Source organism: Acomys minous (genome assembly GCF_964271855.1).
Source record: "Acomys minous genome assembly, chromosome: 13".
Classification (NCBI taxonomy): Eukaryota; Metazoa; Chordata; class Mammalia; order Rodentia; family Muridae; genus Acomys; species Acomys minous.
The window spans coordinates 107877494-107903799 of record NC_140495.1 but is presented as its reverse complement, the minus strand read 5'-3'; the positions used below and the strand labels follow the sequence as shown (position 1 = coordinate 107903799).

Here is a 26306-nt window from a genome sequence, read left to right as displayed (position 1 = left end):
GCCCAGGCTACGGATGCCTCTCCCCGACAGCCTGCCCCTGCCCCGCCCCTGCCCCAATTCTGCCAGGGCCTCCACTCCAAGGCACAGAGTCTAGGAAGGAGTCCTCTGTTGTTTGTGGACCAAGAGAGCCGATGGTGGCCAACCTGGCAGAAGACAGAGTCCTGGAGGAAGGAGATGGCCCATCTGCTTGGATTCTTATTTAAATGAGCTAGCAAGAAGAGGCATCTGGGGACAGTGTCTGGTGCGGGTTGTTGGATGGCAGTCAAGCATTACTGCGCAATGTGTCAGGTGAGAGGACGGCGTTCAGAGTTATGTGGGGGAAATGTGCTTATTTTTTTAGACATTTCTAAAGAAATATTTAGGGGTAAATGCCATGATGGAATTTCCTTTAAATTACATTAATATAGATAAGGTGAACACAGTGAAATTTAGCAATTGTCAAATTCAAGTGACGGGCTCAAAGGCATTCATTAACTCCTCCCTGCTGAAACAGATTTTCCCATAGCGGGCCTTTGCCATGTAGACCAGGCTAGCCTAGAACCCCCAGTGTTCTACCTGCCAATGCCTCCTGAGCTCTGGGATTAAAGGTGTGCCCACTGTGCCCAGATCAATAACATTAAAAACTGTTTTAATTTAAATTTGGGGCATTTGGAGACATCATCCTGTGTATCCTAGCTCAGTTGTGAATTTATGTAGCTAAGGATGGCCCTGAACTCCTGATCCTTCCGCCTCTACTTCCAGAATGCCGGACCGACAGGCACAACATATCCTGTCTCACTAATTTATTCTTTTTTTTTTTTTTTTTTTTTTTTTGAGATAGCTTCTCATTGGATTGCCCAGGTTGGCCTCCAACTCCAATCCTCCTGCCTCAGATTCCCGAACAGTTTCATACAGGTGCATGAAACCACAGCTGGGTCTTTCCTTTGGTGCTGGGAATGGAGTCCTGAGACCAGAACACGGTAGGCCAGGGCTCTGCCTCTGCACACCCGGTCCTTGCGCTAACACTTCCTAAACAGACGATGAGAGCGACATTCAGCCAGGTGGCAGGGGTCTTTTGCCAGAGCGTGCTTATAGTGAACACAGCAAGAGCTTGTATAAGCAGCACTCCCAGAAGGCCTGGGTCCTTTGCTGGAACCCAGGGCTTGGCGCCCTAGCTGGGGCATCCAGATGGAGTAACCAGGCATCCCTGGGGCCATGCCCTCCTGTGAGACCACGATAGTTTTTCTTTGTTTTGAGTTTTGCTTTTTGTTTTTTTTTGTTTTTGTTTTTGGTTTTTTTTTTTTGAGACAGGGTTTCTCTGTGTAACCTTGGTAGACCAGGCTGGCCTCAAACTCACAGTGATCCGCCTGCCTCTGCCTCCCGAGTGCTGGGATTAAAAGTGTGTGCTACCACGCCCAGCCCAAAGTAATGGATTTCATTATGACACTTTCATACATATATACACTTTGGTTTGGGGGGAGTTTATTTAGTTTTACTGGTCATTAGTGTGTGTGTGTGTGTGTGTGTGTGTGTGTGTGTAAGAGAGGAGGGAAAGGGGAGGGATGGTATGTGTGTGTGTGCTTGAACCACAGAGGTGTATGGCAGTCACAAGACACCTTTATGGAGTAGATTTCCTCTGTCCGCCTTTATGTGGGTCTCCAGGATTGAACTCAGGCAGTCAGGCTTGTACACAGAGCCCCTTTGCCCACTGAGCCATTTGCCAGCCCTGGGAGTTTACTTATTTATTTTCAGTACAGGACGGAACCCAGGGACTCTCAAATGCTAGGCAGGCCCTCTACCACTAAGCTACACCTGTAGTCCCACCCCACACCGGGTTGATGATGGGTTCGCGGCTCTCAAACTTCTGGTAACTTGATGGTAGGACCCTGGCACCTGGCGGCTGTCCCAAGTCGCCAGGGAAGGGTAAACTCCCAGGTAAAGGAGATGTGTGGGGAATTGTTCCGAGAGGACAAAGCAAATTGGGTTGGAAGTGTAGTGGAGCTAACCGGGCTGGCTGGAAGGGATCAGGTCGGTGGGGGTGGGGTCTGACAGCTCCGCTGCCACAAGACCCTTAAAAATAAGAACAACACCCTGGTCCATATCAGACCTGGGAGGTGCCGACTGTGACGGGCCTTCAGGAACACCCCAGAAGGAAGTGGCCGAAAGAAACTGAGCTACATCTGGACTTGGTTCAGCAAACAAATGGAGACCACGGGGGTTCTGGGTTCGCGCGTTTGTTCAGTCTAGGAACTGCCAGCCACACTTGCTCTTCCTCCTGAAGTACTTGGACCTGCCTCCCACAGTCCCCAGGCAGAAGCCATGCTCCTCCAGGCCAGACTCAGCCCTCCTCAGGCACTGCCTTGTCTTTCCTGTGCCTCAGAACATCCTGCTATCACTGGCCCTACAGTCATTACCTCAGACCTGAGTCTAGCCCCCGTGTTACAGTGAGCCTCTGCTGGGCTAGGCTGTGGGGTGTTCAACCTATCCTATACAGCCTGGTCTGCCCACAGTGCCTCGCCCGAGGCTTCACACAGGGAATGCTCAGTAGCCCACCACATGGGCACCACACAGCATTCCCGGGTCTGCAAGGGAGGAGAGCGCAGGCGCAGGCTGGCTGCTGGCAGCTCTGTGGGGCAAAGGAGGGCTCTCCGGGCATCCTGGCCTGCAGGACCTCCGTGGAGCTGAGCTACTGTGACATCAGACCATGCTGCGTGGAACCCAGCCCCTTGTCCCCAGAGTGCCCGGATGGTCCTGGTTAGGATTCTGCTATAGTCCGCCTACCTGTGATGTCACTGATTACCTGCTACGGGGGCGTGGCCCTGCCCTGGGCCATATAAAAGACACCTTCCATGTGTTGCTACCTCTTTCTACCTCTCTGCCTTTCACTACCCCCCCCTTCTCTCTCTCCCCCTCCCTCCCTCCCTCTCCCCACATGTGTCTCCAGAGATGGTTCCTGTATCTCCCTATTAAACCTCTTAAGTGGATCTGTTGCGTGGTGGGATTCCATCCCTCTGTATGGCTCCACCGTTGACCTCTAACCTCCGCTCAGCTTTTCACAGGCCTGCCTGGCTTTCCAGAGCTCCCTAGGCCCACTCACCTTCTTGTGCACCTCTCGTGCCCCTGCGCTTACCTGCCATCACGATCCCAGTCGTAAACCTCCACCTTGATGGTCCTAGAAAGCAAACAGCAAAGAACCCTGGGTAAGACGGTCCGAGGACGGGCCTCCTGCTCCTGGACCAGGAGAGGTGCATGTGAGCACGCGTTCCATGCTCCAAGCCTGCGTGCAGAGAAAGGAACCCGAGAGAGACCAGGGACCCGTCTCAGGGGCAGAGGCCACCCAGAGCCATGGCAGGACATCTTGAGGCTTCAGGGAGTTGGCCTGAAGTGGCCTCAGCCCCTCTGTTGTTCATCCCACCTTCTTGGTTTCCCTAAATTGGAGTAGAAGCCGGAGCAGGAAGCCAAACTGGGCGTTCACCTGCGGCAGGGCCATGATGGGGCAGCTCTCCCAACGAAGCAGCAAGCTTCCACGGGAGGGTAAGACTTGGCAGGAAGGATCCTGAGTCTGAGGGTGTGAGTGGTGGAGAGCCAGCCCCAGCCCTGCAGCTCAAGGAAGGGCCCCTGGGCCGGGCCCCTAGGCTTTCCATCCCTGAGACTGGCCCCTGTGAGAGAGAGAGTGGGATTTTCTTCATGTTCTAGCCCAGGCTGCTTTAATTAGTTTGTTTTGACTCCTAAGCATGGGGCTGGGCTTTAAGAGCCCATCTTATTTTTAGCCATGTTCCCATGGCAACAGGCTAGCGGACCAGAAGCAGGAGGAAGGAGGTGGAGGGTTGCCGGTTAACCCTTGGTGCCCGTCTGCTCTGTCCTCTGGAGTGCCCAGGGATGGGGAAGCTGTCAGGCAGCTGGGTGGGTGGGTGGGTGGGTGGGGGACTAGGAAGGTGGGAGAGGCCCAGGGAGTCGGGGTTTGCTCCACGTAAGCTCCATGTAAGAAGCACAAAGCGGCTTAAACTTATTTCTCCTCTGTTAACATCCATGTATCCCACCCGTGGTGTGGTCCATATTCTCAGCCCTGCCAGGAGTTGGCCTGGGAGTTCTGTGGTTCCCAGAAGGGGGCGCTGTCTCCTTTCATTTGAGTATCTCCAGGCTGTGTATGTGTGTGTGTGGGGGGGGGGGGGGGGTTGGTGGAGGAGAGATTGACAGAGTGGGGAAGAAGTTGGTTCCAGAATAGAGGCCTGGAATGCCCAGAGGCTGCACATGGGCTAGGTTTCTGTAAATAAAGCAATATGAAGCCGAGACAGAAGCACGGTTTGAAGTGCCCTTTGCATTCTTAGTTTACAAGACAAACCCTATGGCTCCTTGTGCAGGATTACTACAGTGAAAGAACAGGCATCAGCACGCCTAAGTTTCTGAAGGTGCTGGAAAGAGGCCAGATGTGACATTGGTGACTTCAGCTTAGACACTGGACCTGAGCCGTGTGGCCTGGAGGTGGCACTTCACCTCCCGGAGCCACAAGCCCTGACTGTAAAATGGGGCCTGGCAGGATAGCTCATAGCTTGTGTGTGTGTGTGTGTGTGTGTGTGTGTGTGTGTGTGTGTGTGTGTGTATGTGTGTGTATGTGTGTGTGTGTGTGTGTGTGTGTGTGTATGTGTGTGTGTATGTGTGTGTGTGTGTATGTGTGTGTGTGTATGTGTGTGTGTGTGTGTATGTGTGTGTATGTGTGTGTGTGTGTATGTGTGTGTGTATGTGTGTGTGTGTGTATGTGTGTGTGTGTATGTGTGTGTATGTATGTGTGTGTGTGTGTGTGTGTGTGTGTGTTGGGGTGTCTAGAAAATGCCTCTTGATCTCCACATCATCATCTAACCATACATGGATGCCTTTTCATGTGAAATTTACTTAAGGCCAGGCTTTGGGGGCACACACCTTTAATCCTAGCACTCTGGAGGCAGAGGCAGGCAGATCTGAGTTCAAGGCCAGCCTGGTCTACAGAGGTAGTTCCAGGATGGCCAAGGCTATATAGTGAGACTCCATTAAAAAAATAAACAAAATCTGCAGTGGACAGAGATCTCCTAACCCTTTTGTGAACTGGATGACCCCGGTGACAGTAACCCTTGTTCCACAGAGCCCAGAAGGAGCACTGAGTGTGTGGCTGACAAGCCAGCTCTGTGGACAAAGACACCTTGGCCACGCCTGGCAACCTGGGTCTGATCCGTGGGATTCACATGGTGGAAGGAAAGAACTGACTCCTGAAATCTGACCTCTGACCTCCACAGTGTGCCATGGCTCAGGCCCACTCTTCTCCACCACCAATAAACAAATACATGTAACTAAAAAAAAAAAAAAAAAATCAAGGGGCTGGAGAGATGGCTCAGTAGTGGTTAAGAGCACTGACTGCTCTTCCAGAGCTCCTGAGTTCAACTCCCAGCAACCATATGGTGGCTCACAACCATCTATAACATGATCTGATCATACTGTATACATAATAAATAAATCTTTTTTTTTTTAAATCAAATCTCAAAGTCGAAGGGCCTGACTTATTTCATTGGCTGGGATTTGGGTTGTGAACGGCCCTGAGAACCCCTCCAGGAAACCCCAGCATGCTGCAGGGCCACTGGCCCTCCTCAGCCTGGAGCTGACGGCTCACATCATGGCTGGTCCAGGGTGGCTAGAAGTTCCCCAGGGAACGGGAAGTGGGCCGCTGAGATTGGCTGTGAGATCTCCCTGTGCCAGTTTGACCTCAACCGTGACTCTGGCAGCTGCAGCCTGGGAGGGTCTGCTGAGCTCAGGGGCTGTACTTCTAGCCTAGGCAGGAAAGAAAGCGAAAGGACAGCCCCAGACACAGGAGGAGGCCTGGGGAGAGGCCGGTTGTCACTGTCCACAAACCTGTTGCAAGCCCTGGTCACAGCAGATGGGACTTGGGACCTATGGGCCTGGACTCTGTCCCTTTACCCAGGCTAATGCCAGGCTGGCTATGACGTAGCTGTAAGACCCAAAGAATAATCTTCTCAGTGAGGGGCAACGGGACAGATCTCAGTGGCCCATAAAACCAACATCCCATTTGGCACAAAAAGGCTGAAAACTTGGGGTCCCAGGGGAGGTGGCGAGGAGGGCAGCAAAGGGCATCGCTCTGGAGGCAGTAGCCCAGGGTGGCCAGGGATCCTGGGGAACTTTTCCTCTGTAAACTGTGGGACGGTTCTGGCCTCTCCAGCTACCCTGCCAGCACTGATGTGTGGCTCTCTGTCCCTGTCCGGCACACTCAACCTTTTTTCTTTCTTTCTTTCGTTTTTTGAGGAAGTTTCTCTGTGTAGCCTTGGCTGTCCTAGACTCACTTTGTAGAGCAGGCTGGCCTCGAACTCATAGCAGTCCACCTGCCTCTGTCTCCCAAGTGCTGGAACTGAAGGCGTGAGCCACCACAGCCAGGCTATTCAACATTTTCTTTATCTCCAGACAATCCTATTGTTTGTTAGACCTCCATACGCCACAGGGCGAGAGATGGTTGTGAGATGGTTGTACTCTCAGCTGTGTGCTTGGCTCCTGGAAACGGTGCCTGGCAGATACAAGGCACTTACACTTTCCAGCTGGCAGGGACCACCTAACACCTCTGTGAATGGGCTGTGCTAGTAACAGCTCCCTGATTTCACAAAAACACAGAAGGTTGGGGGGGGGGGCAGAGGTTCCCAGAGCATCCTCAGAGTGAAGGCCAGGAGTGAGTGTCCCAGGCCCCTGGCACCCTGGGCTGGAACTACAAAGCCACATTAAAGTGAGACTGACGGGTGGGGTGCATATGATGTCTCTAGGCCTCTCCCTGAGTGCTGCCCAGAGCTTATGCACTGTAGTCACCTCTAGACCGTGGTGGTACTAATGGCTGCTCAGGGCAGGAGAAAGGATCTTAGGGCTGGCAGGTCCTCAATGCTGTCCCTATCTCAGATAACTCTGAGAGAAACTGTGGTGAGGGAAAGGCCCGTGTGCTTCCGCCATGGCTGCAGGGGGATGTTCACGGGCAGCCCTTGCAGTGACACTTGAAGCATTTGTTAGTGAGCCTGGTCCCTCCCTACGCCACTGCCCAGTGTCCAGTGGCCCCAGAGAAACCAGCCGAGGGGGCGATGGAGCACTCCCAGCTCAGGTGAGCGGTCTGCACCATGGTTCCAGTCAAGGAGTGAGTGGCAAAGCCGGGTGTGGTGGCGCATGCCTTTAATCCCAGCACTCAGGAGGCAGAGGCAGATCACTGGGCGTTTGAGACCAGCCTGGCCTACAAAACGAGTCCAGGACAGCTAAGGCTACACAGAGAAACCCTGTCTCGAAAAAAGAAAAAAAAAAAAAAAAGCTGGGCACTGGTGGCGCACGCCTTTAATCCCAGCACTCTGGAAGCCAGAGGCAGGCGGAGTGCTGCGAGTTTGAGGCCAGCCTGGTCTACAAAGTCCAGGACCGCCAAGATAACATAGAGAAACCCTGTCTTGGGGAAAAAAAAATCTAGCCTGTGCCATACTTCCCCGTTGCTCAGCACCTCTCTCGGTGAAGCTGAGTGCCAAGTGAGAGCATAGCACACTCATGTTTACCCCAACTAGCCAGACATCAAAGTCTTTTGGACCTTCCTTCTTGCCATCCCCTGTTCCTTTCCTCTCTGAACCGCCTGAGATTAATCTCCAAAGGCCCTTGAAATGCTTTAAGGATTGAAACCACCTCTCTGGGGTGTATCCATCTCAGGTTCCCCCAAAGGTCAAGCCTCTCACCTTTGACCCAAAGTTCTCTGAGCCTCTCCCCAGATATACCTCACAGCTGCCCTGTCACACCATGTCACGGCCATTAGGAACACATTTTTAGAGCCAGCCTGGGTCGGATGCAGGAAGGTCCCTACCCCTCAGCTACGAAGCACAGCCATTCTGGAAATTGTTCCAGTCCCCTGCAGTGTGAAAGAAGTGTCACTGAGAGCCTAGGCTGTGACCGTGGCCTGTCTTCCTCCTCGCTGGCTTGGGGGCAGCCCGAGAGGTAAGCTTGTCTGAGAGTTCACTGGGCCCCGGGGCACCCAGCACAGCAGCCTGGCTGGGCAGGTGCAGGCCCTGCACTGTCTGAGCCTGCCGGAGGGCCTGCAGGGGAGGGACAGTGGCCTCTTCTGACACAGCACCTCCTCAGCAGGCGCTGGGAGCAAGGAGGCCCCCGGGGTGAGAGTCAGCCAGACACACTGTGCCCTGGATTAAATCTGCTGCCCGTCATGTCACAAGCAATTTGTGCCCAGCCATGGAGGAGGAGAGCGAGCTACCCCGGAGGTAGATGGGGCTGGGTTCGGGCCTGTCTGTGCTGCCCACCAGACACTTGCCTCCTCCAGGGGACCAACGATGACCAGGCCTCAGTCACTGCTGTCCCTCTCCCTGTGTGTCTCTGGTACAGCTGGGTTCTAAGGGCCTAGGAGCCTCCTGTCCCCCCCCCCCCCATCACTTCCAAGCCCTTTGCCCAGAACTCACACCCTCAAACTCCCAGTTGTTCCCAGGCTCTTTAGAATCTAATGCTGTCCTGCCCCCTCCCCAGCTCCAAGTGCCCTGGGACCCAGCTAGGGGTTTGTCTGACCCCCAACAATCACTTTGCTCCCCAGTTTACTCTGGACATTGCTTAGCTGTCCCCAGAACTTGTGTGTGTGTCAGACCAAAAGTGCCCAGAAGACAGAGCCAGCCAGCCACCTGCCCTCAAATGCCACTTAAGTCAGGGACTCAGTGCTGGACACAAAGCACTGAATACCTGGGGTACAGACTGCCGTGTTACTGTCCCAGCCAAGAGGACAGCCTGTAAGTGTCCCCGAAACAGGTGCCAGGATGCTATCCATCTGCTCATCACCCCCATGTATACACCCTTGGAAACCCTGTGCAGAATCCCAGTGTATCCCCAGGGTGTCTGTTTCCTGGGGCTTCAGTGGGAGCGGCCAACAGATACCCCACTCCTTCAGCCAGTGGTTGGGTAACTTCACGCAGACCGATACTATCTTGTGGCACCCATCTGGCCTGCACCCCTGCTATCTCCGGCACCTTCTGCAGTGGGTAATGGACTTGTTTCCCTGTGTGATTACTGTATTAATATCTGCCTCCTCCACGAATGCTTGAGCTCTGTGAAGCTGGGTTAGAGGGTGAGGTGGGCACGTTTGTTCCCAGCCGACTTCCCAGCGAGATGTAGTACATGGCGGCGGCGGCGGGGGGTGGGGGTGGGGGCGTTTCGGAAATGAGCAGACAAAACGCTGACTGTGGTTATGTTATCACCCTCCTGCTGGCCCTGTGGGAGCAGCCCTTGGGAGGTCAGCAGGGACTTCTGTGCTTATTTTGCAGGGAAGGACAGTTGAGACACAGACAGGCCAGAGCTTGCCCGGGCTGACAGCTCCCTTAGTCAGTCAGGAGTGGAACCCAGGGTTTGGTACCCACGCCTCGGGATGAGGAAGAGAAAGATAGCCTTCATGCAGTATGCTAAGAACATTTCATACATTTTGCCGTCACCCCACCCCCCATCCCTCACACATGCCCACCAGACTCCCCCCCTCCTGCCTCTACTTCCCCATCCCTTACCCCTGCTGCCATCTGCCCCTCCCAGGGCAATACACAGCTCTAGACCCCAGCAGTCAGGGACACCCATGCTATGGCCCTTGCAGAGCAGACAGAAGCAGCAGGAGGTGGGGCTGTGAGGCCAAAGGAAAAACAAACACATGGGAAGGTGGCAGAGGGGCCAGGAGGCTCCAGTCCCCTCTCTGACATGGCAGTCTGTGAGCAGCCCCCCCCCCAGTCCCCCCTCCCCAGGCCCTGTTTGCCTGGATAGAAAAGGAAGTGCACAAGCCGAGTGTGGTGGCACATGCCTTCAATCCCAGCACTCGGGAGGCAGGCGGAGCGATATGAGTTCGAGGCCAGCCTGGTCTACAAAGTGAGTCTAGGACAGTCAAGGCTACACAGAGAAACCCTGTCTCAAAAAAAAAAAAAAAAAAAAGGAAGTGTGAGGGAGCATTCCTTATCTCACCTGTCATAGTCCCCGTTGCACAGGGCCCTCACAGGGATGGAGAAGGTCTGCCACACCGGGTTGAGCGTGTTCTTCATGACCTCGGTCTTGTGACAGATGGTGAACCTGGCCAAGAAGAATCGGAGGGAAACGCATCAGGTCAGAAGCCTGCTCTGATGCTCTGACTATTGACAGGAGGAGCCACCCTCACCAGCCTCAGCCAGGCTAGTGCAAGAGAAGTTCCTGAATGAAGTGCTGGCATCTAAGCGGCCTGCCCCTAGGTTGCTTAGCAACCTCTGACATCATCACCTGCCTGCCACTAGGTGTATGCCAGGGGCCCAGGATAAAAGGACAAAGCCACCTCTTATGTGTCTCTCTCACTTTGCCTCTTGCCCTCTCTTACTCTTGCACTTCCTCTAAGAGCACCCCCCCCCTTTTCTATCTCTGTCTCTCTTGCACTTTCTCTAAGAGCACCCCCCCCCCCCCGTTTTCTGTCTCTTCATGGTCCACTCAGGTCCCAACCCCTCTCCACTTCCCTTCTCCCCAAATAAACCTCTCCATATTCACATCTGTTGCGTGCCGTCTCATTTTTAATGATAACACTAAGCAGGGCTGTGACTGGAGTCAGACATCCTCCTGTAGGGAGTGCCAGGGACCTGCGTTCTAGCCACCGTCCTCGGGGCCCGCCTGTTGTGAGTTGGCCTGCCTGAGCCTTTCTGTTTGGGCAGTTCCCCCCTCCAGGACGCCTTAGATGTACAAGCCCTGACTCTGACACCCTGTCATCTCTCTCCTTCCAGGCTTTTCCTTCTTGTCTCATCTGTCAACATGTGGCACGGCCTGTTTCTCTCCTTATTCATCCTGTTATGAGCTGTCAGTAAAATTTAAGGTCCGCAAGAACAGAAGTGATCCCGTGGTTGATGGCCGGTGCAGTCTAGGACAATGACTGGCCCTTGTAGCTATTCAATCATCTTCTGTCTTTGTGCTAGGGCCTTGTGTAACTCAGGACGGACTTACAGCTCCTGATCTTCCTGCTGCCATCTCTTTTCTGCTTGATCGAAGCATTATCACCATGCCTAGCTATCAACCATTAACAAGCAAACAAAAAAACCAAACACCAAGCCGGGTATGGGGGCCCAAGCCTTTAATCCTAGAACTCGGGAGGCAGAGGCAGGTGGATTGCTGTGAGTTCAAGGCCAGCCAGGTCTAAAAAGCAAGTCTAGGACAGCCAAGGCTATAGAGAGAAACTCTGTCTCAAAGCAAGCAAACAAACAAACGAACAAACAAACAGGGGCTAGAGAGATGGCTCAGAGGTTAAGAGCACTGGCTGCTCTTCTAGGGGTCCTGAGTTCAATTCCCAGCAACCACAGGGTAGCTCACAACCCTCTATAATGAGATCTGGTGCCCTCTCCAGCCCCCTCCAGTGTACATGCAGGCAGGACACTGTATACATAATAATAAAGAAATAATCTTAAAAACAAACAAAAATCTGTTTATTTATATTATTTTGTTTGTGCCTGAGAGAGTTTATATGCACCACAGTTGTGCAATTTCCTATGGAGAGTGGATGTTGGATCTGGAGCCGCTGGTGACTGGGAGCTGTCCAGCAGGCGCTCTGAATTGCCGAGCTGAGCCATCTCTCTAGCCCCAAGTCATATTTTAAAAGGAACTGATGAGGGCCAGGGATGTCTAGTTGGTAGATAGATGCTTGACAGCACCGAGCTCTATCTACAGCAGCCCAAGAGCATGCTGGGGGAAAAATTTTTCAATAAAATAAAAAGGAGCTGCCAGGTGTGGTGGCTCGCACCTCTGGTCCCAGCACTTGGAAGGCAGAAGCAGGAAGGCCAGTCTCTGTGAGTTCCAGGCCAGCTGGGCCTAGGATGTATGATCTCAAGAAATATAGACCCAAGCAGGAACTGTGCATCTTGGGGCGGAGGTTCCCTAGCTTTCATGGGCATTTTAGTCCAGTGGCGGCAAAGCCCTCTCCTCGGGCCACCTGAGACCCCTCAGGTCCCTCCTGTTGGAATCCAAGACCCTGCTTCCCTAGCCATGTGGAAGGGGCGGTCTCCGCTGTTCCTGATAATGGCGTCTTGCCACGCCTAGCCTGGATGGCCAAGGCTCGCCCAGCACCCACCCCAGCGATAACAAAGCTTGGAAAGGTCGCCAGGAAGCGCCAGGGCCCCCGCCCGAGCCCACGCTGCCTCTGCTGTTTCTTCTTCGGCAATTTTCAAGTCAAAATGTCATTCCCGTCACCAGGCTGAGCCGTCTCTCTTCTATACTCCTTCTCGCCCGCCCACCGGAGCGTGAGATCCACGTGGCCGACCTCGTAGCTAACCCTAGAACTGGAGGCGGGGCTGGGGCAGGAGGGGCCTGCTGCCTGGGGCTGGGGGCAGGTGGCTGAGGGTAGCAGAGTGACAAGAAGCAGATGGGGGGGGGAAGGAACTAGGAGACCTCCTGGGCTTTAGGGATGGACTTTACCCAGCTGCCTCCATGCTCCCACACAGACCTCTAGTCTTCCTTCACAGCCCGAGATGGAGCAGGTCTCCTAAGCTCCTGCCCTCCCCACCCCCACCCCCGTCCTCCTCCGCACTGTTCCTGGACCCTGGGCGGTCTTGCTTCTGCCCGAGGTGCTAGCGGGAAAACTGCTTCCTTTAAAATCTTTGTAGTCCCCACCGCCAGATCTACACACAGGCTTCCCAGAAGCCCCTGCTGCACTTGCCTGGTGCGAGGCTCCAGTACGGCAAGTGGTCCCTGTCGACAGTTCATTTCGACCACACAGTTGGAGCAGGGGCACAGGAGAGTGTCACCCATCTGTCAGACAGATGTGAGTCCCAGCCCTGAGCCAGCTGTGTGTCCCCAGGCAAGCCTTTCCCTGAATTTCCTTTGATGGCAAAATGAGTATTAAAAAATGGCTAAGCCGGGCGTGGTGGCGCACACCTTTAATCCCAGCACTCGGGAGGCAGAGGCAGGCGGATCGCTGTGAGTTCGAGGCCAGCCTGGTTTACAAAGTGAGTCCAGGATAGCCAAGGCTACACAGAGAAACCCTGTCTCAAATGAACAAACAAAACAACGCATAGAGTTGGAGAAATGGCTCACTGGGTAAAGGTGCCTATCTTATGATCCAAGTTAACCCCTTAGGACCCAGATGATGGAAGGAGAGGGCTTACTCCCAAAAGTTATCTTCTGACTCAACACACACACACATGCACATGGGCACACGCATGCACGGAAGATGGCAGCTGAGCATCAACACAATCCCTTGGCTTCCTGACTGTAGCTGCAATTCCGTTCCGCCAACCGCCTCTAGCTCCTGCTGCCTTGACCTCCCGCCTGGACAATGTGCCTTCCTACTGTGAGCCTTCCTACTGAGAGCCAAAGCCAAGCCTTCCTTAGGTTGCTTTCGTTGGGATATTTCATCACAGCTAACGGAGAAGTGATACAGCGACCATTCTGGCGGGGAGCATTCAACAATTCCAGAAGGTTCTGTTGGGTTACGGCTGCCTAAAATTATTCTGATGTGCCCACCAATGCCAGGCCAGGGCCCAGCAGGGAGCTTGGGCTGTCACTAACACGGAGCCAGACTAGACAGAACAGCCGTGGGTACTTCCTGCCTCCAGGCTGAGGATCCTTCAAGTTCCGGGTTCTCTCCTGACTGGTGATGTTTTCCGCTCCTCTCCTTCCACCTCGGATGGTGGCCTGTATCCAGCTCTGTCTTGGAGGGTTGGGGGGAGCCCCCAAAAGAGGCTCTGTCACACCTGAAGGAAACCCTCCCCCCAAATAGCCCCCAAGGCCACAGCCTTCAGAGCAGTTCCCTTACCACCAGCCGCGCTCTGGCTCCTCTGGCCCCTACTACCAGAAAAAGGCCCCTAGTGCTGGTCCCCAGGGGCTCCATGAAGTCCCTCCTCCCTCCTTGCTCCACTCCCACGCACAGTTCAGCGCGGGCACCTCCCACCCGCTCCGTGTCAGTCACTGTCAGGAGCCCCAGATCCTTCCCACACAGCCCACTGCGCACAGCCCGCGAGTGCCTTCCTGCCTGCACCACACCAGGGCCCTAAGGGGCGTCTTCACAGGCTCAGCCTCTCCACAGGGGACAGTGCACGGACTTCTAGGACAACCTAAAACCTCACTGCCCCCCGCCCCGAAGCCCCTAAGCCAACTCAGAGTCATCAACAGGAATTATTTAAAGCACCCTGCTGGGACTCCTCCGAGAGACAAAGAAGCCCTTTGTCATGCAAATGATCACACCTAATTTCCTGTTCAGTAGTTCAGGTTGAAAAATCAGTTCTCTTGCACTGAAATATACTTCTCCTACCTGCTGCTGCCCTGCCCCCAACACACACCACACACATACACACACACACACACACACACACACACACACACACACACACACACACACACTCACACTCACACACACAGGCACTTCAGCACAAGGGAACCAGTACGCCCTGAGCTCTGGCCCCGCACAAGGTTGTCTCTCCGGCCCTGTCAAGCGCTCTGCTCCACACTCCACCCCAAGGACGCATTTTCTTCCTTGCTGAGTTTCTCCAATTAACCCTCCTGGCCTCATCACTTCTGCCGCCTTCCATAGAATCCCAGAACCGGGCTGCTTAAAGAGACCATGGAGACCACCTCATCCAATTGCTTCATTTCATAGATGAGAAAATAGGCCCGAAGACGGGCAGTACCTTGCCCTGGGTCACAGTGCTGGTTGTGTGTGGTGGGGGGAATCCGAGTTCTCAGATCTTCAGCCTTTTTCTGTTTGTGTTGCTGACCTACATCGGCCAGTGGCTGTGTATGTTTCCCTTCCGTATAACTTAATGAGGGAGGAGGAGGCCTAGGGTTTTTCCCCTCTGACCAGCTAGATGCTAGAGTGTGGGGCCGTGGGGAAGGGTCAGGGCACGGCCTGGAACCTTTGAGGCTGCTCTGAGTCCTGTGGGAGGAGTGGCTGCTGGGTTGGGCAGAGTGTAGCATTTTTGGCTCTAACCCTGGTTTCGCACACTCCCCAGGCATACACAGCATCCGCCCCTGCCGGGGGCCTCCCAGTGGCAATGCCGGGTCCCTACATTGGCTTTATCTGGGCATCAATTCCACACAGTGTGGGAAGCCATGCCAAATTCTGCCATGTCAGAAATCCTGTGCTTAGGCTGTATGCTGTGACCTTTGAGTTGCTGACCTTTGCCTCAGGAGGTCTTGTGTTCCAGGCTATCCTTGGACTATTTACCTTCGAAAGAAGTAGGGAAGTCCCAACTTGGAACCACCCAGAGGACCAAGGAGGTTCTTACAGGGAACTACTCAGAGAACTAGGAAGTTCCACAGGGAGTGATTCAGGCTATTGTATTCTTGCGGGGGGGGGGGGGGGGGAGGCGCTAGGGTGAGTGGGATTAGAATAGATCCTATTGACCTTGCCCTATATATGTTCCTGCTAGTTGGCATTAAAGTGAATCTTGATGAGAAATTTCCTGACTTGATTCGTTATTTTATTTCTCGCATCTCTGTATCCTACTTTAAATCCCCACTCCCTCTTTCAGGTGAACCCCGAGTCCATTTTTCCGGCTGGGCCGGGACCCAACATTACAGCAGGGGCCTCAGGGGCTGCCATGCCCTCCCAGCCCTTCCTGATGTACAGATGCCTGGGGAGTGGGGGGGCGGGGGGGGGCACTCACGTTCCATCCTCATTGCTCCTGTAGAACACCAAGAAGGGGTCGGATTTCCCGAAGAAATCTTTCTTGTCCAGCTTGTTGGCACAGAACTGCATAGTGGCCACATCCTGCAAAGGAGGGAGCACAGGACGGTGAGGCAGGGGGATTCCAGGGAGGACGGTCGCCTTTTCACTTAGCCCTTCCTCTCTTTGGATGACGGAGAAGCAGATGCTAAACGACAGTGGAGGAGGGCCCGAGCCACGCGTGCACGCCGACTGGGAGCATAGCTTTACCTGAGACAGCTTCATCGCTTCCCAGCTATGTGACCTAGGCACCCTTGCTGCACCCCGAGGGACACGGCACACTGCCTCTCACCAGACTCACGTCCCTGCTTTCTTTACGGCTGGCTGACTTCAGCAGGGTGCGGTGGCATAACTTGTAATGCCAGCACTTGGGAGTCTGAGGCAGGAAGACGAGGAGTTCTAGGCTACACTGAGCTACATAGTCAGTTCTGGGATAGCCTTGGCTACACAAGATCATCTGGTGTCGGTGGTAGCCTCTGGTCACTAGGACAGAAGAGGCCAAGAGGAGGTGGCTAGGGGTCTAAGACCTCATGGGATCTAGGATCCTGAAGCTTCTAGAAGGCCCCAGGGTTTCTGTTCCAGAACAAGGGGATGGAGGAATGACCAAGCATTCCCTAGAGGCCAGGTGCCACCTGGACCCTTCACTCTTCCAAGGTCCACATGAGAAACACCCACCTGGGGGAGGGGCAGTTAGTGCAGGTTAGCCCATCTGCACAAGGTTCAGCCCAAACAGTTAGACTTTGGGGCTTTAGCAGAAGGCCCCAGGATAGGGGGGACTCAAAGTTCCAAGCCCAGCCTTTGCCAAAGGGAAGGCCCACTGTGCCACACGCCACCGCGCGGACAGAGAGAGGCCTGGGGTCCTAGTGGCCACACAAACCACGGGGGGTGGGGGGGGGGGAACCCACAACAAAGTGTGAATGAGATGCTTTTGTACAAAAAGAATTAGGAAATTACACAGAACCTGGGATAAACGTGGGGACCCAAGTAACTGCAAAGCTGGCCCTGGTATCTTCCCATAGTGGCTTCAGAGGACCGAAGTCTGCTCAGGAGAGCTGTGGGGACAGGCCCTGAAGGGAGACCGAGGCCCAGTCCTGGCTCCCCAGGGCCTTGTGACACTCTTACCTGAGCGGACACAGGAGCCTCTCACGCCGCACTCAGGCTGACCCTAAGCAAGCACACATGCTGAAAACAGCCCAACGGCCGAGGCCTGCGGCAAAGGCTTTAGTTGCCTTTTGAAGAACCTTCTGAGGGCCTCGCAAGGCCAGGGAGGGGGCAGGAGGCTTAGATCAAGTAAAAGAAGGCGGGAGTATGGCTCACGAGTGAGTGTTCGCCCGACACACACAAGGTCCTGAGCTCACCCCCGGCACTAGAACAGGAAACACTGGGCCTACCATTTGCAGTGTCACCTGCTTTGGGGTGGAAGTATATGAAGTTGTCAATGGTACCCAACTGTCATTCGTCTATGAAAATGGCAATTTAGCCGGGCGTGGTGGCGCACGCCTTTAATCCCAGCACTCGGGAGGTAGAGGCAGTTGGATCGCTGTGAGTTCGAGGCCAGCCTGGTCTACAAAGAGAGTCCAGGACAGCCAAGGCTACACAGAGAAACCCTGTCTTGAAAAAAACAAAACAAAAACAACCCCCCCCAAAAAAAACAAAAAACAAACAAACCAAAAAAAGAAAATGGCAAATTAGCAAGGCTGTATGTATGTACCGCACCCACCTATGTTTTTAAAGGTGTGTGTGTGTGTGTATGTGTGTGTGTGAATGCAGGCACACTGTAGAAGGCAGAGGCAACTGAGGTGTTAGTTACGTCCACCTTGTTGAGACAGGGTCTCTGCTGTTCACTGCTGTGCATGGCAGGCTTGTTGGCCCGGAAGCTTCAGGGGGCTGTCCTGTCAGCTTCCCGTCTTGCTGTAGGAACCCTGGGACTACAGTTGCTCACAATGAGTACCCGGTTCGGTAGTTCTCAAGGTTCCGAACAGTGTGACCCTTTAACATAGCTCCTCATATTGTGGTGATCCCAACCATAAAATTATTTTGTAATTTTGCTACTGCTATTTATATTTTTAATTATTTACTTTTATTTTATATTTACTTATTTATTTTATGTCAATGAGTACACTGTCTTCATGCACACCAGAAGAGGGTACCAGATCTCATTATAGATGGTTGTGAGCCACCATGTGGTTGCTGGGAATTGAACCCAGTCCTCTGGAAGAACAGACAGTGCTGTTAACTGCTGAGCCATCTCTCCAGCCCCTATTTTTTTTTCTTTTTTTTGGTTTTTCGAGACAGGGTTTCTTTGTGTAGCCTTGGCTGTCTTGGACTCACTTTGTAGACCAGGCTGGCCTTGAACTCACAGTGATCCGCCTGCCTCTGCCTCCCGAGTGCTGGGATTAAAGGCGTGTGCCACCACGCCCGGCTCTCAGCCCCTATTTTTATTTTATGTGCACTGGTGTTTTGCCTGCATGTATGTCTTTGGGTGTCAGATCTTGGAGTTACAAACAGTTGTAAGCCACTGTGTGGGTGCTGGGAATTGAACCCAGGTCCTCTGGAAGAATAGTCAGTGCTCTTAACCTCTGAGCCATCTCTCCCACCCCCTGCAATGAATCTTAATGTAAGTATCTGATATACAGAATATCTGATATGTAACTCCTGTGAGGGTCGAGACCCACAGATTGAGCAATTGCTTTTACCCACCGAGCCATCTCCACCCCCCTACCTTTATATCTAGGCTTCATTTAAACTCTGTCAACAATTCTTTGAGGTAGGCACCGCTCTCCTGCCTGTTTTACATAGAAGTGGGCAGGGGTTCGGCACTCAGGAGGCAGAGGCTAGCTGTTAACAGTAAGTTCAAAGCCAGCCTATTCTACCTACATAGTTTGAGTTCCTGATGAGGCTGGCCAGGGATATATATTGAGACCTCTCTCTCCCTCCCTTCCTCCTTCCTTCCCCTCCCCACGCACCCAAAAGGGCCCACTGAGGCTGTGCTCCAGCCACTAAGCCTAAGTAATGCAAAATATCCTCTGGCCTTCACATTTGCCACAGCATACTCATGCCTAGACACACACACAACGTGAAGAAATAAAATAGAAGAAACAAAGAAAAGACCAAGAAGTGGAGGCACAGAGAGGGGGAACACCCACGCCGGAAGCCACACAGCTACGGAACTAGCTGGAGTCACACAGTAGGGCTCCAGAGGTCCCTCGCTGAACTAAATGAAATTCTAAATAATGACCCCAATCCCCAAGGTAAGCTTAATTACGTTCTATAGCCTCCAGTGGAGGAGGCAGAGAAGTGTGAAATCCATTTAGAAGGGCCTCTGTGCAAACTAGTTAAATGAAAGGGGGAAAAAAAAAAAGCTTGGCTAGGGTGTGACAGCAGGTTTCCTGTCTATGGGAGATAAGTGAGGCTGCAGCAGGCTCATCTCTATCTACCCCACACCGTCAACACACACACACACACACACACACACACACACACACACCTCACTCACTCCAAGCGCAGGGACATTTGCCCAGAGCCCACTGTGACTGCTGTACCATGCAGGACCCCTGGGAAGACAAGACAGACCTTCAGAGAGGTTTCCAGCTTGTCACCAAAGCAAAAGTCCCTGATGAGCATCCAGTGGGAAGGGAAGGTCCCAGCCTGTGATGAGGGTGGCCCCCCATGGCAGCCTGGGTTGTGGGGTGCTGTGGGGATGGTACGACGGTCTAAACCTCCCCTGGTCCCCCATCAACGTGGTTAGCAGATGGGTTGAACTTTTGACACCGTGTGAATCTGGGAAGGAGGCAGGGAGGGGGTGCCAATGGTCTGCATCCCAGTGCACCCCTGAGAATCAGGTTTGGGGACTTGATGCTGAGCCCAAGAGATGTTGTTCACAGCGGGTACGCCCGTGGGAATCAGTAGCGGGGAAGATAAAACCCGCTCCCGAGATATATAATTTCCTGCAATTTCTGCCTTTCACCCTATCTTTTTAAAAAAACATATTAAGTTTCTCTAAAACAGCAGGATTGCTTCAATTTGCATATCCCCGCATGCTAAGTGCGCTGCCTTGGAGATTCAGCAGGCAGCCTGTCTAGGCAGCAGGGGCCAGGCTTCCTCCTGCACCTCAGCCCTCTTCCCTCTCCACCACCAGAGCGCTGATGAGGTCAGAGGTCAGGCCCAGAGAGGTCAGTGGGCATTCTGCCTTGGCTCAGGAGGTCAATGTGAAACTTAAGGGCACATCGAAGGCTTAGTAATCAAATATTTTAACTTCCCTAAAAGGAAAAAAAAAAGCTATGATAAACAGAATACTGTGTTGACTGAGAACCATTTTTATAAATGAAGTCACACACTTGAGTTCTTTTGTTTTTCGAGACAGGGTTTCTTTGTGTAGCCTTGGCTGTCCTGGATTCCCTTTGTAGACCAGGCTGGCCTCGAACTCACAGCGATCAGCCTGCCTCTGCCTCCCAAGTGCTGGGATTAAAGTTGTGTACTACCACGCCTGGCAAAATATGCAGCCCAGGCTGGCCTCAAACTCCTGATCTTCCTGCCTCCCCCTCCTTCAGCAAATCCTATAAATCTATAGTCCTGGCTGTCTTGAGACTCGCTCTGTAGACCAGGCTAGCCTCAAACTCACATTGATCCGTCTGCTTCTGCCTCCCGAGTGCTGGGATTGAAGGTGTGCACCACCACTGGCCGTCCTTGATTCAGGCACTTGAGTTCTTAATCAACCTACAAGACAACCCTGAAAGATACTTTTAAACGGACAATGAGACCATAGTGACACCTTTTGTCTTTTGGTCTTTTGGGTGTTCCAAATTTTCTAGAATTAGTACATTGTTCTTTTTGGTCAGATAAAAAGGCTCAGTGAGAGATGCCAAGTGTGACGAAAGGCAAAGGTAGCGGATCTTAGTGCTTGTGAGGCCAGCCTGGTCTACACACATACACACACGCACACACATGCACGCGCACACACACACACAAAGCACTGTACTGTGTGTGTGTATGTGTGTGTGTGTGTGTGTTTGCGTCCCTGCATCTAGATTGTGTATATAGGTGTGTGTGGAGGGGGGGGCTGATCCAGATCAGGGTGCTAGAGAGATGACTAAATCATAAAGCGCTTGCTCCACAATCATGAAGGTCTGAGTTCAAATCCCAGCACCCATGGGAGACCATTGGCCATGCTGGCTCAAATTTGCAATTGCCAGCACTGGACAGGCAGAGACATGGGGACCCCTGGGACCCCTTGGCTACCCAGTGAAGCCTACTGGTGAGCTCCAGGCTGGTGAGAGAACTTGCCTGAAAACCCAAGACGGACAGCTCCTGAGTGAGTGACAACCAAAGTTGTCTTTTGGTCTCCACATGCATGAGCGCCCGCGCACACCCCCCACACACACACTGAAACTACATCCCCCAGCAAGCAGAGGTGTTTCAACCTGGAACGAAGGATTGGTGGGGGGTGAGAAGAGAGAGTAGGGGGGGGGAGGGGAGTCCAGTGACGAGGCCTTGTGGTGACAGCCATTCAGATACTGGTGGTGGTCAGGGCTGAGGGAGATACAACCTTTGTTAGTGCACTAACTGTGACTGGGCCTAAGGGTCAAGGGTCAAGCCGCTTTTCCTTTGTTGTGGCAATGGCCGACTTCCCAATCCACAGTGTTTATATTTGATTTGTTCATTAGGAGGCTGAAAACTCTCCCCTGACCACTTTCCCTCACACACACACACACACACACACACACACACACACACACACACACGGTGCCTGTCTATCTGGGAAACTGACCTAAATCCACTGCTTGGAACACCCATCAGAATGGCTAAGATTAAAAACTCAAGTGACAGCACATGCTGACAGGGATGTGGAGAAAGGAGAACACTCCTTCATTGCTGGTGGGAGTGCAGACTTGTACAACCACTTTGGACATCAATCTGGCACTTTCTCAGAAAATTGGGAATAGGGCTACCTCAAGACCCAGCTACTCCATTCTTTGGAATATCCGCAAAAGATGCTCCACCACACAACAAGGACATTTGCTCAATTATGTTCATAGCAGCCTTATTCGTAATAGCCAGAACCTGGAAACAACCTAGATGTCCCTCAGTTGAAGAATGGATAAAGAAACTGTGGTACATTTACACTATGGAATACCACTCAGCTATTAAAAACAAGGAAATCTTGAAATTTGCAGGTGAATGGATGGAACTAGAAATGATCGTAACGAGTGAGGTAATCTAGACCCAGAAAGACACACATGGTATATACTCACTTATAATTGGATACTAGCCCAACATGGAGAGTCTTCACTCAGTGGGGGATTACGACAGATGCTGGGACTTCCTAGTGGGACTCCAGGTGAGAGAGGTATGGGAGAATGGGGAAATAGAAGGACCCAAAGGGTCCTAGAAACCTACAAGACGACCCTCAAGGCTGGCGGATCTAGGCCCAGAGGGGCCTGCACAAAATACCGTATGAACTCTATTCAGATCTAGCCAATGGACAGCACATTCTCCACACACAGTTGTGTGGAGAACAGGGACTGCCTCTGACATGAACTCTGGTGCCCTGTATTTGACCACTTCCTCTTGGTGGGGAGGCCTGGTGGCACTCAGAGGAAGGGGAAGCAGGCTGCCAGGATGAGACCTGATAGGCTGTGATCATATGGTGGGGGAGGAGGTCCCCTTCTGTCACAGACCTAAGGGAGGGGATTAGAGTGAAAGAGGGAGGGAGGGCGGAATGGGAAGATACAAGCGAGGGGATAACAATCGGGCTGTAATCTGAATAAATGATTTAAATAAAAAAATCAGAAAAGGATGTGATCTGGGCACAGCGGCACGAGTGCGTGCGTGCGTGCGTGCGTGTGTGTGTGTGCGTGTGTGTGTAGTCCCAGGAGAGGGATTGCTGGGAGCCCAAGAGCATTCGGGGATGTAGGAGTTCTAGACCCGTGTGGACTGTAGAATGAGAGAGTGTCTCAAACACACACACACACACACACACATACACATACACGCACATACACACGCTGGTAAAGTTGCTCACTGCCAAGCCTCAAGGGCTGAGGTTGAGCCCCAGGCCCCACATGGTGAAAGGAGAGAACTGACTCCCCCGCCCCCAACACACACACACACAAAATAAATACATAAACAAATGTAAAACCACAAGCAAAAGAGAATATAGAACGTTCAGTGCAGTGTCATTTAATTGTACCGAAGAAGCAGCCGTATACAACAACCATGGCCCACCCATACAATGAGGAACAGCAGCGGCCATGAAGCACTCGTTTCTAAGACTACTTGTAGCCCCCATAACTAGAGGCCATATTGGTTGGGCATGATGGCATACTTTTTTTTTTTAAAGATTTATTTATTATTGGGTATACAGTGTTCTGCCTGCGTGTACACCTGCAGGCCAGAAGAGGGCATCAGATCTCATTATAGATGGTTGTGAACCACCATGTGGTTGCTGGGAACTGAACTCAGGACCTCTGGAAGAGCAGTCAGTGCTCTTAACCTCTGAGCCATCTCTCCAGCCCCGGAATACATCTTTTATCTCAGCACTTGATAGGAAAAGACCAGAGCAGCTTTGAATTGGGCACCAGCTTGGTCTACATAGCGAATTCCAGGCCAGGAGAAGCTATAGAGTGAGACCCTGCCTCAAAAACAAAACAACGGAACAACTAGGTACCAAATTATACCAAAAAAGATGTCTATCTGTGGCCATAAAAAAAAGTCATCCAAAGCTGAGCAGTGGTGGCGCACGCCTTTAATCCCAGTACTCAGGGGGCAGGGGCAAGTGGATCACTGTGAGTTCGAGACCAGCCTGGCCTACAAAGAGAGTTCCAGGACAGCCAAGGCTACACAGAGAAACCCTGGCTCAACAAACAAACAAACAAAAAACAACAGCAACAAAAAAGTCATCCAAGTGCCAACAATAATTCTCTCTGAACAATTCTTTCTATACTTCCCAACTTGTGCAGAATCAACCTGTTATTTTTTTCACTTCCATATGTGTGTATATGTGCGTGTATGGTGACATATGTGTGTATATGTACGTGTCTGGTGACATGTGTGTAGGTATGAGTGTGTGTGCGTACACGTTAGAGTGCGTGGAGGCCTGAGGAGAGGTTGGTGTTGCGTACTTTCCTCGGATACTCTTCATCTTCTTTTATGAGGCAGCTGTCAATCAAACTCAGAGCCCGCTAATGTGGCTATGGTTGCTAGCTTGCGTGCTCCTGGGTGGGGGGTCCACACCCACTTTCAGAGGCTGGCATTACGGGGTTACGATGCCTACTCAGCATCCATGTGGGTTCTCGGCATGTGTACTGTGGCCCAGTCGCTTGTGCAGTGAGGGCTTTCGCACCAAGCCATTCTCCCAAGGGCTAATACGGTTAATGCGACATTACACACACATATATATTTAAGTATCAGAGATGGTGTTTTTGTTTTGTTTTAACTAGAGGAATTATTTTCTGAGACTAAGAAATTATACGCTGTGTTTTAGGGAGGATGCTTGTGTCTGCTCTAGCGTTGACAATACGCCTTCCCTACCCTTTAGCTCTCAGGCAGCTGAGTGTCAGAGGACCCACACCCCACACCCACTCTACACATGGTTTCCTCTTACATCTCTCCTTCCCTCAGGTGGCTATTCCCTTCCAAAGTCTGCAGCAAGGAGAAACTCCACCCTCGAGGCTCCTGAACTCCCTGGCTGGAAGGTCTCCCAGAATCCGGCTGGGCATAGCGGTGCACACGTTTGATTCAAGCACTCCTGAGGCAGAGGCAGGGGAATCTCTTGGGTTTGGGGCCAGCCTGGTCTACAGAGCATGTTCCAGGACAGTTGGGACTACACAGAGAAAATCTCCCCTACCTTCCACCCGCCCCCCCCAAATGAAAGGATCCTTCCAGCATCCCCACCTGCCTCTCACTTCCCAATCCATCCTCTTCTCTCTCCCTCCCCTCTGGGAAGCTTTGCATGGTCCCCTGCTTCCTAGAAAGCTAGTTGCAAGGATTTACCATGTGCCTGCTTTTCCACATGGACACATAATAAAATATCCATGGACTTTGCGTCAAGGTCAAGAACGTCCGTATGATGAAAACAATCAGTGGGTCTGCTGGGTGGCGGGGCCCGGATTGCTAGCTGCCATTTCTCACACCAAACAATAACCCCCGGGGACAGAGTGAGCGACACATTTACCTGCTGACTTGAAATAGATGAAACTCCTAATCAGTCTGGAGATGATTTGTGGATGGTATGGGGGGGACCCCCAGATGCTGCAACAATGAAGCTTGGGGCATCCTGGGCAAGATGCCAAGGATGAGGTAGGCCTCCCCTCCCCATCAGCCACCTGACGACAGGGGGCTGATCCTGATGACCAAGCAGCCAGGAAAGCCAAGGAGGTCCAGGGCGCCCATCGCTCTAAATTCTAGTTTATTTATTTATCTATCTATCATATACACAGTGTTTTGCCTGCATGTACACCAGAGGAGGGCCTCAGATCTTATTATAGATGGTTATGAGCCACCATGTGGTTGCTGGGAATTGAACTCAGGACCTTTGGAAGAGCAGACAGTGCTCTTAACCTCTGAGCCATCTCTCCAACCCTAAATTCTAGGTCTCAAAGCTGGCTTTTCTGCTGACAGCTACAAGCCTGTAGAGCCCACAGGGCGACTGTTCCAAGTTATTGGGAAATTGTCCCTCACCTGCTTTGGTTGAGGCAGGGTCTCACTATATAGCCCAGCCTGACCTGGAACTCAGAGATCCACCTGCCTCTGCCTCCGAGGAGCTGGCATTAAAGGCATGCACCATCACACTGGGCCTTAATTTTTTTCGTTTTTAATTAAAAAAAAAAAAATGGGGCTGGTATATAGCCCAGTTGTAAAGTGCTTGCTTAGCCTGGGCAAGGCCCTGGGTTCCGTCTCCAGCATAGGGTGTATTAGCGAACAAGAGCCTCAGAAAGTTTAGGGCCTTGCAGGAATAGATCATCATCACTGGGCAGGGGGAGGTGGGGGTGACTCTGGGGATCTGACACTCAGCACTGTCCACATAAGGACCCCAACTGTATTTGCATCAAACCTGATTGTAGGGACCGTCTTGGCATTAATATTCTAGATGAGCGAGGCTTTTCTTTTACCTACTAAAGTAAGCCTGTGGCAGGATGGCATCCACTCCATCCTTAGCTGTCCCTGGCCACCCACGCAGGCTCCAGGCTGAAGGCAGACCCACTCCAGGCCCCACCCTCCCCCCTTTGATCCTCCCACTGGAAGCCCGAGTTGCAAAGCTGCTCACATGTAATTATTTTAATTCAGCCAGATGCTGAGAATTAGTCTCTTTTCCTTGCAAGGATTCTAGGGAGAGAGAGAATTCAGCCAAAGATGTGCCAGAAGAAAAAAGGAGCTGACAGCCTCTGGAGGGAGGGGGCCCCCAAACCACCCCAGTGTGGGCACAGCCACCAGCAAGGAAACCGCTGTGACCAAGGATGAAAGAGGAGAGGAGGACAAGGAAGAGGAAGAGGGAGGGAGGGAGGGAGGAAGAGGGAGGGAGGGAGGAAGAGGGAGGGAGGGAGGGAGGGAGGGAGGAAGAGGGAGGAAGAGGGAGGGAGGGAGGGAGGAAGAGGGAGGAAGAGGGAGGGAGGGAGGGAGGGAGGAAGAGGGAGGAAGAGGGAGGGAGGGA

General features: G+C 52.6%; 1 protein-coding gene across 5 annotated transcripts in view; it reads right to left on the bottom strand.

The window, feature by feature from the left end:
* Positions 1–26306, bottom strand: part of CPNE5 (copine 5) — a 114768-nt gene that overhangs the window by 15403 nt on the left and 73059 nt on the right. For 4 of the 5 annotated variants that reach the window (XM_084754037.1, XM_084754038.1, XM_084754039.1 and 1 more), the window contains 3 exons: positions 15600–15703; positions 9958–10062; positions 3110–3151 (listed from right to left, as the gene is read on the bottom strand). In XM_084754037.1, coding sequence (XP_084610163.1) covers positions 3110–3151; positions 9958–10062; positions 15600–15703 — 251 coding nt within the window. Of the gene's footprint in view, positions 1–3109; positions 3152–3454; positions 3633–9957; positions 10063–15599; positions 15704–26306 lie in introns of those variants that run through there. The other variant, XM_084754041.1, reaches the window with a different exon arrangement.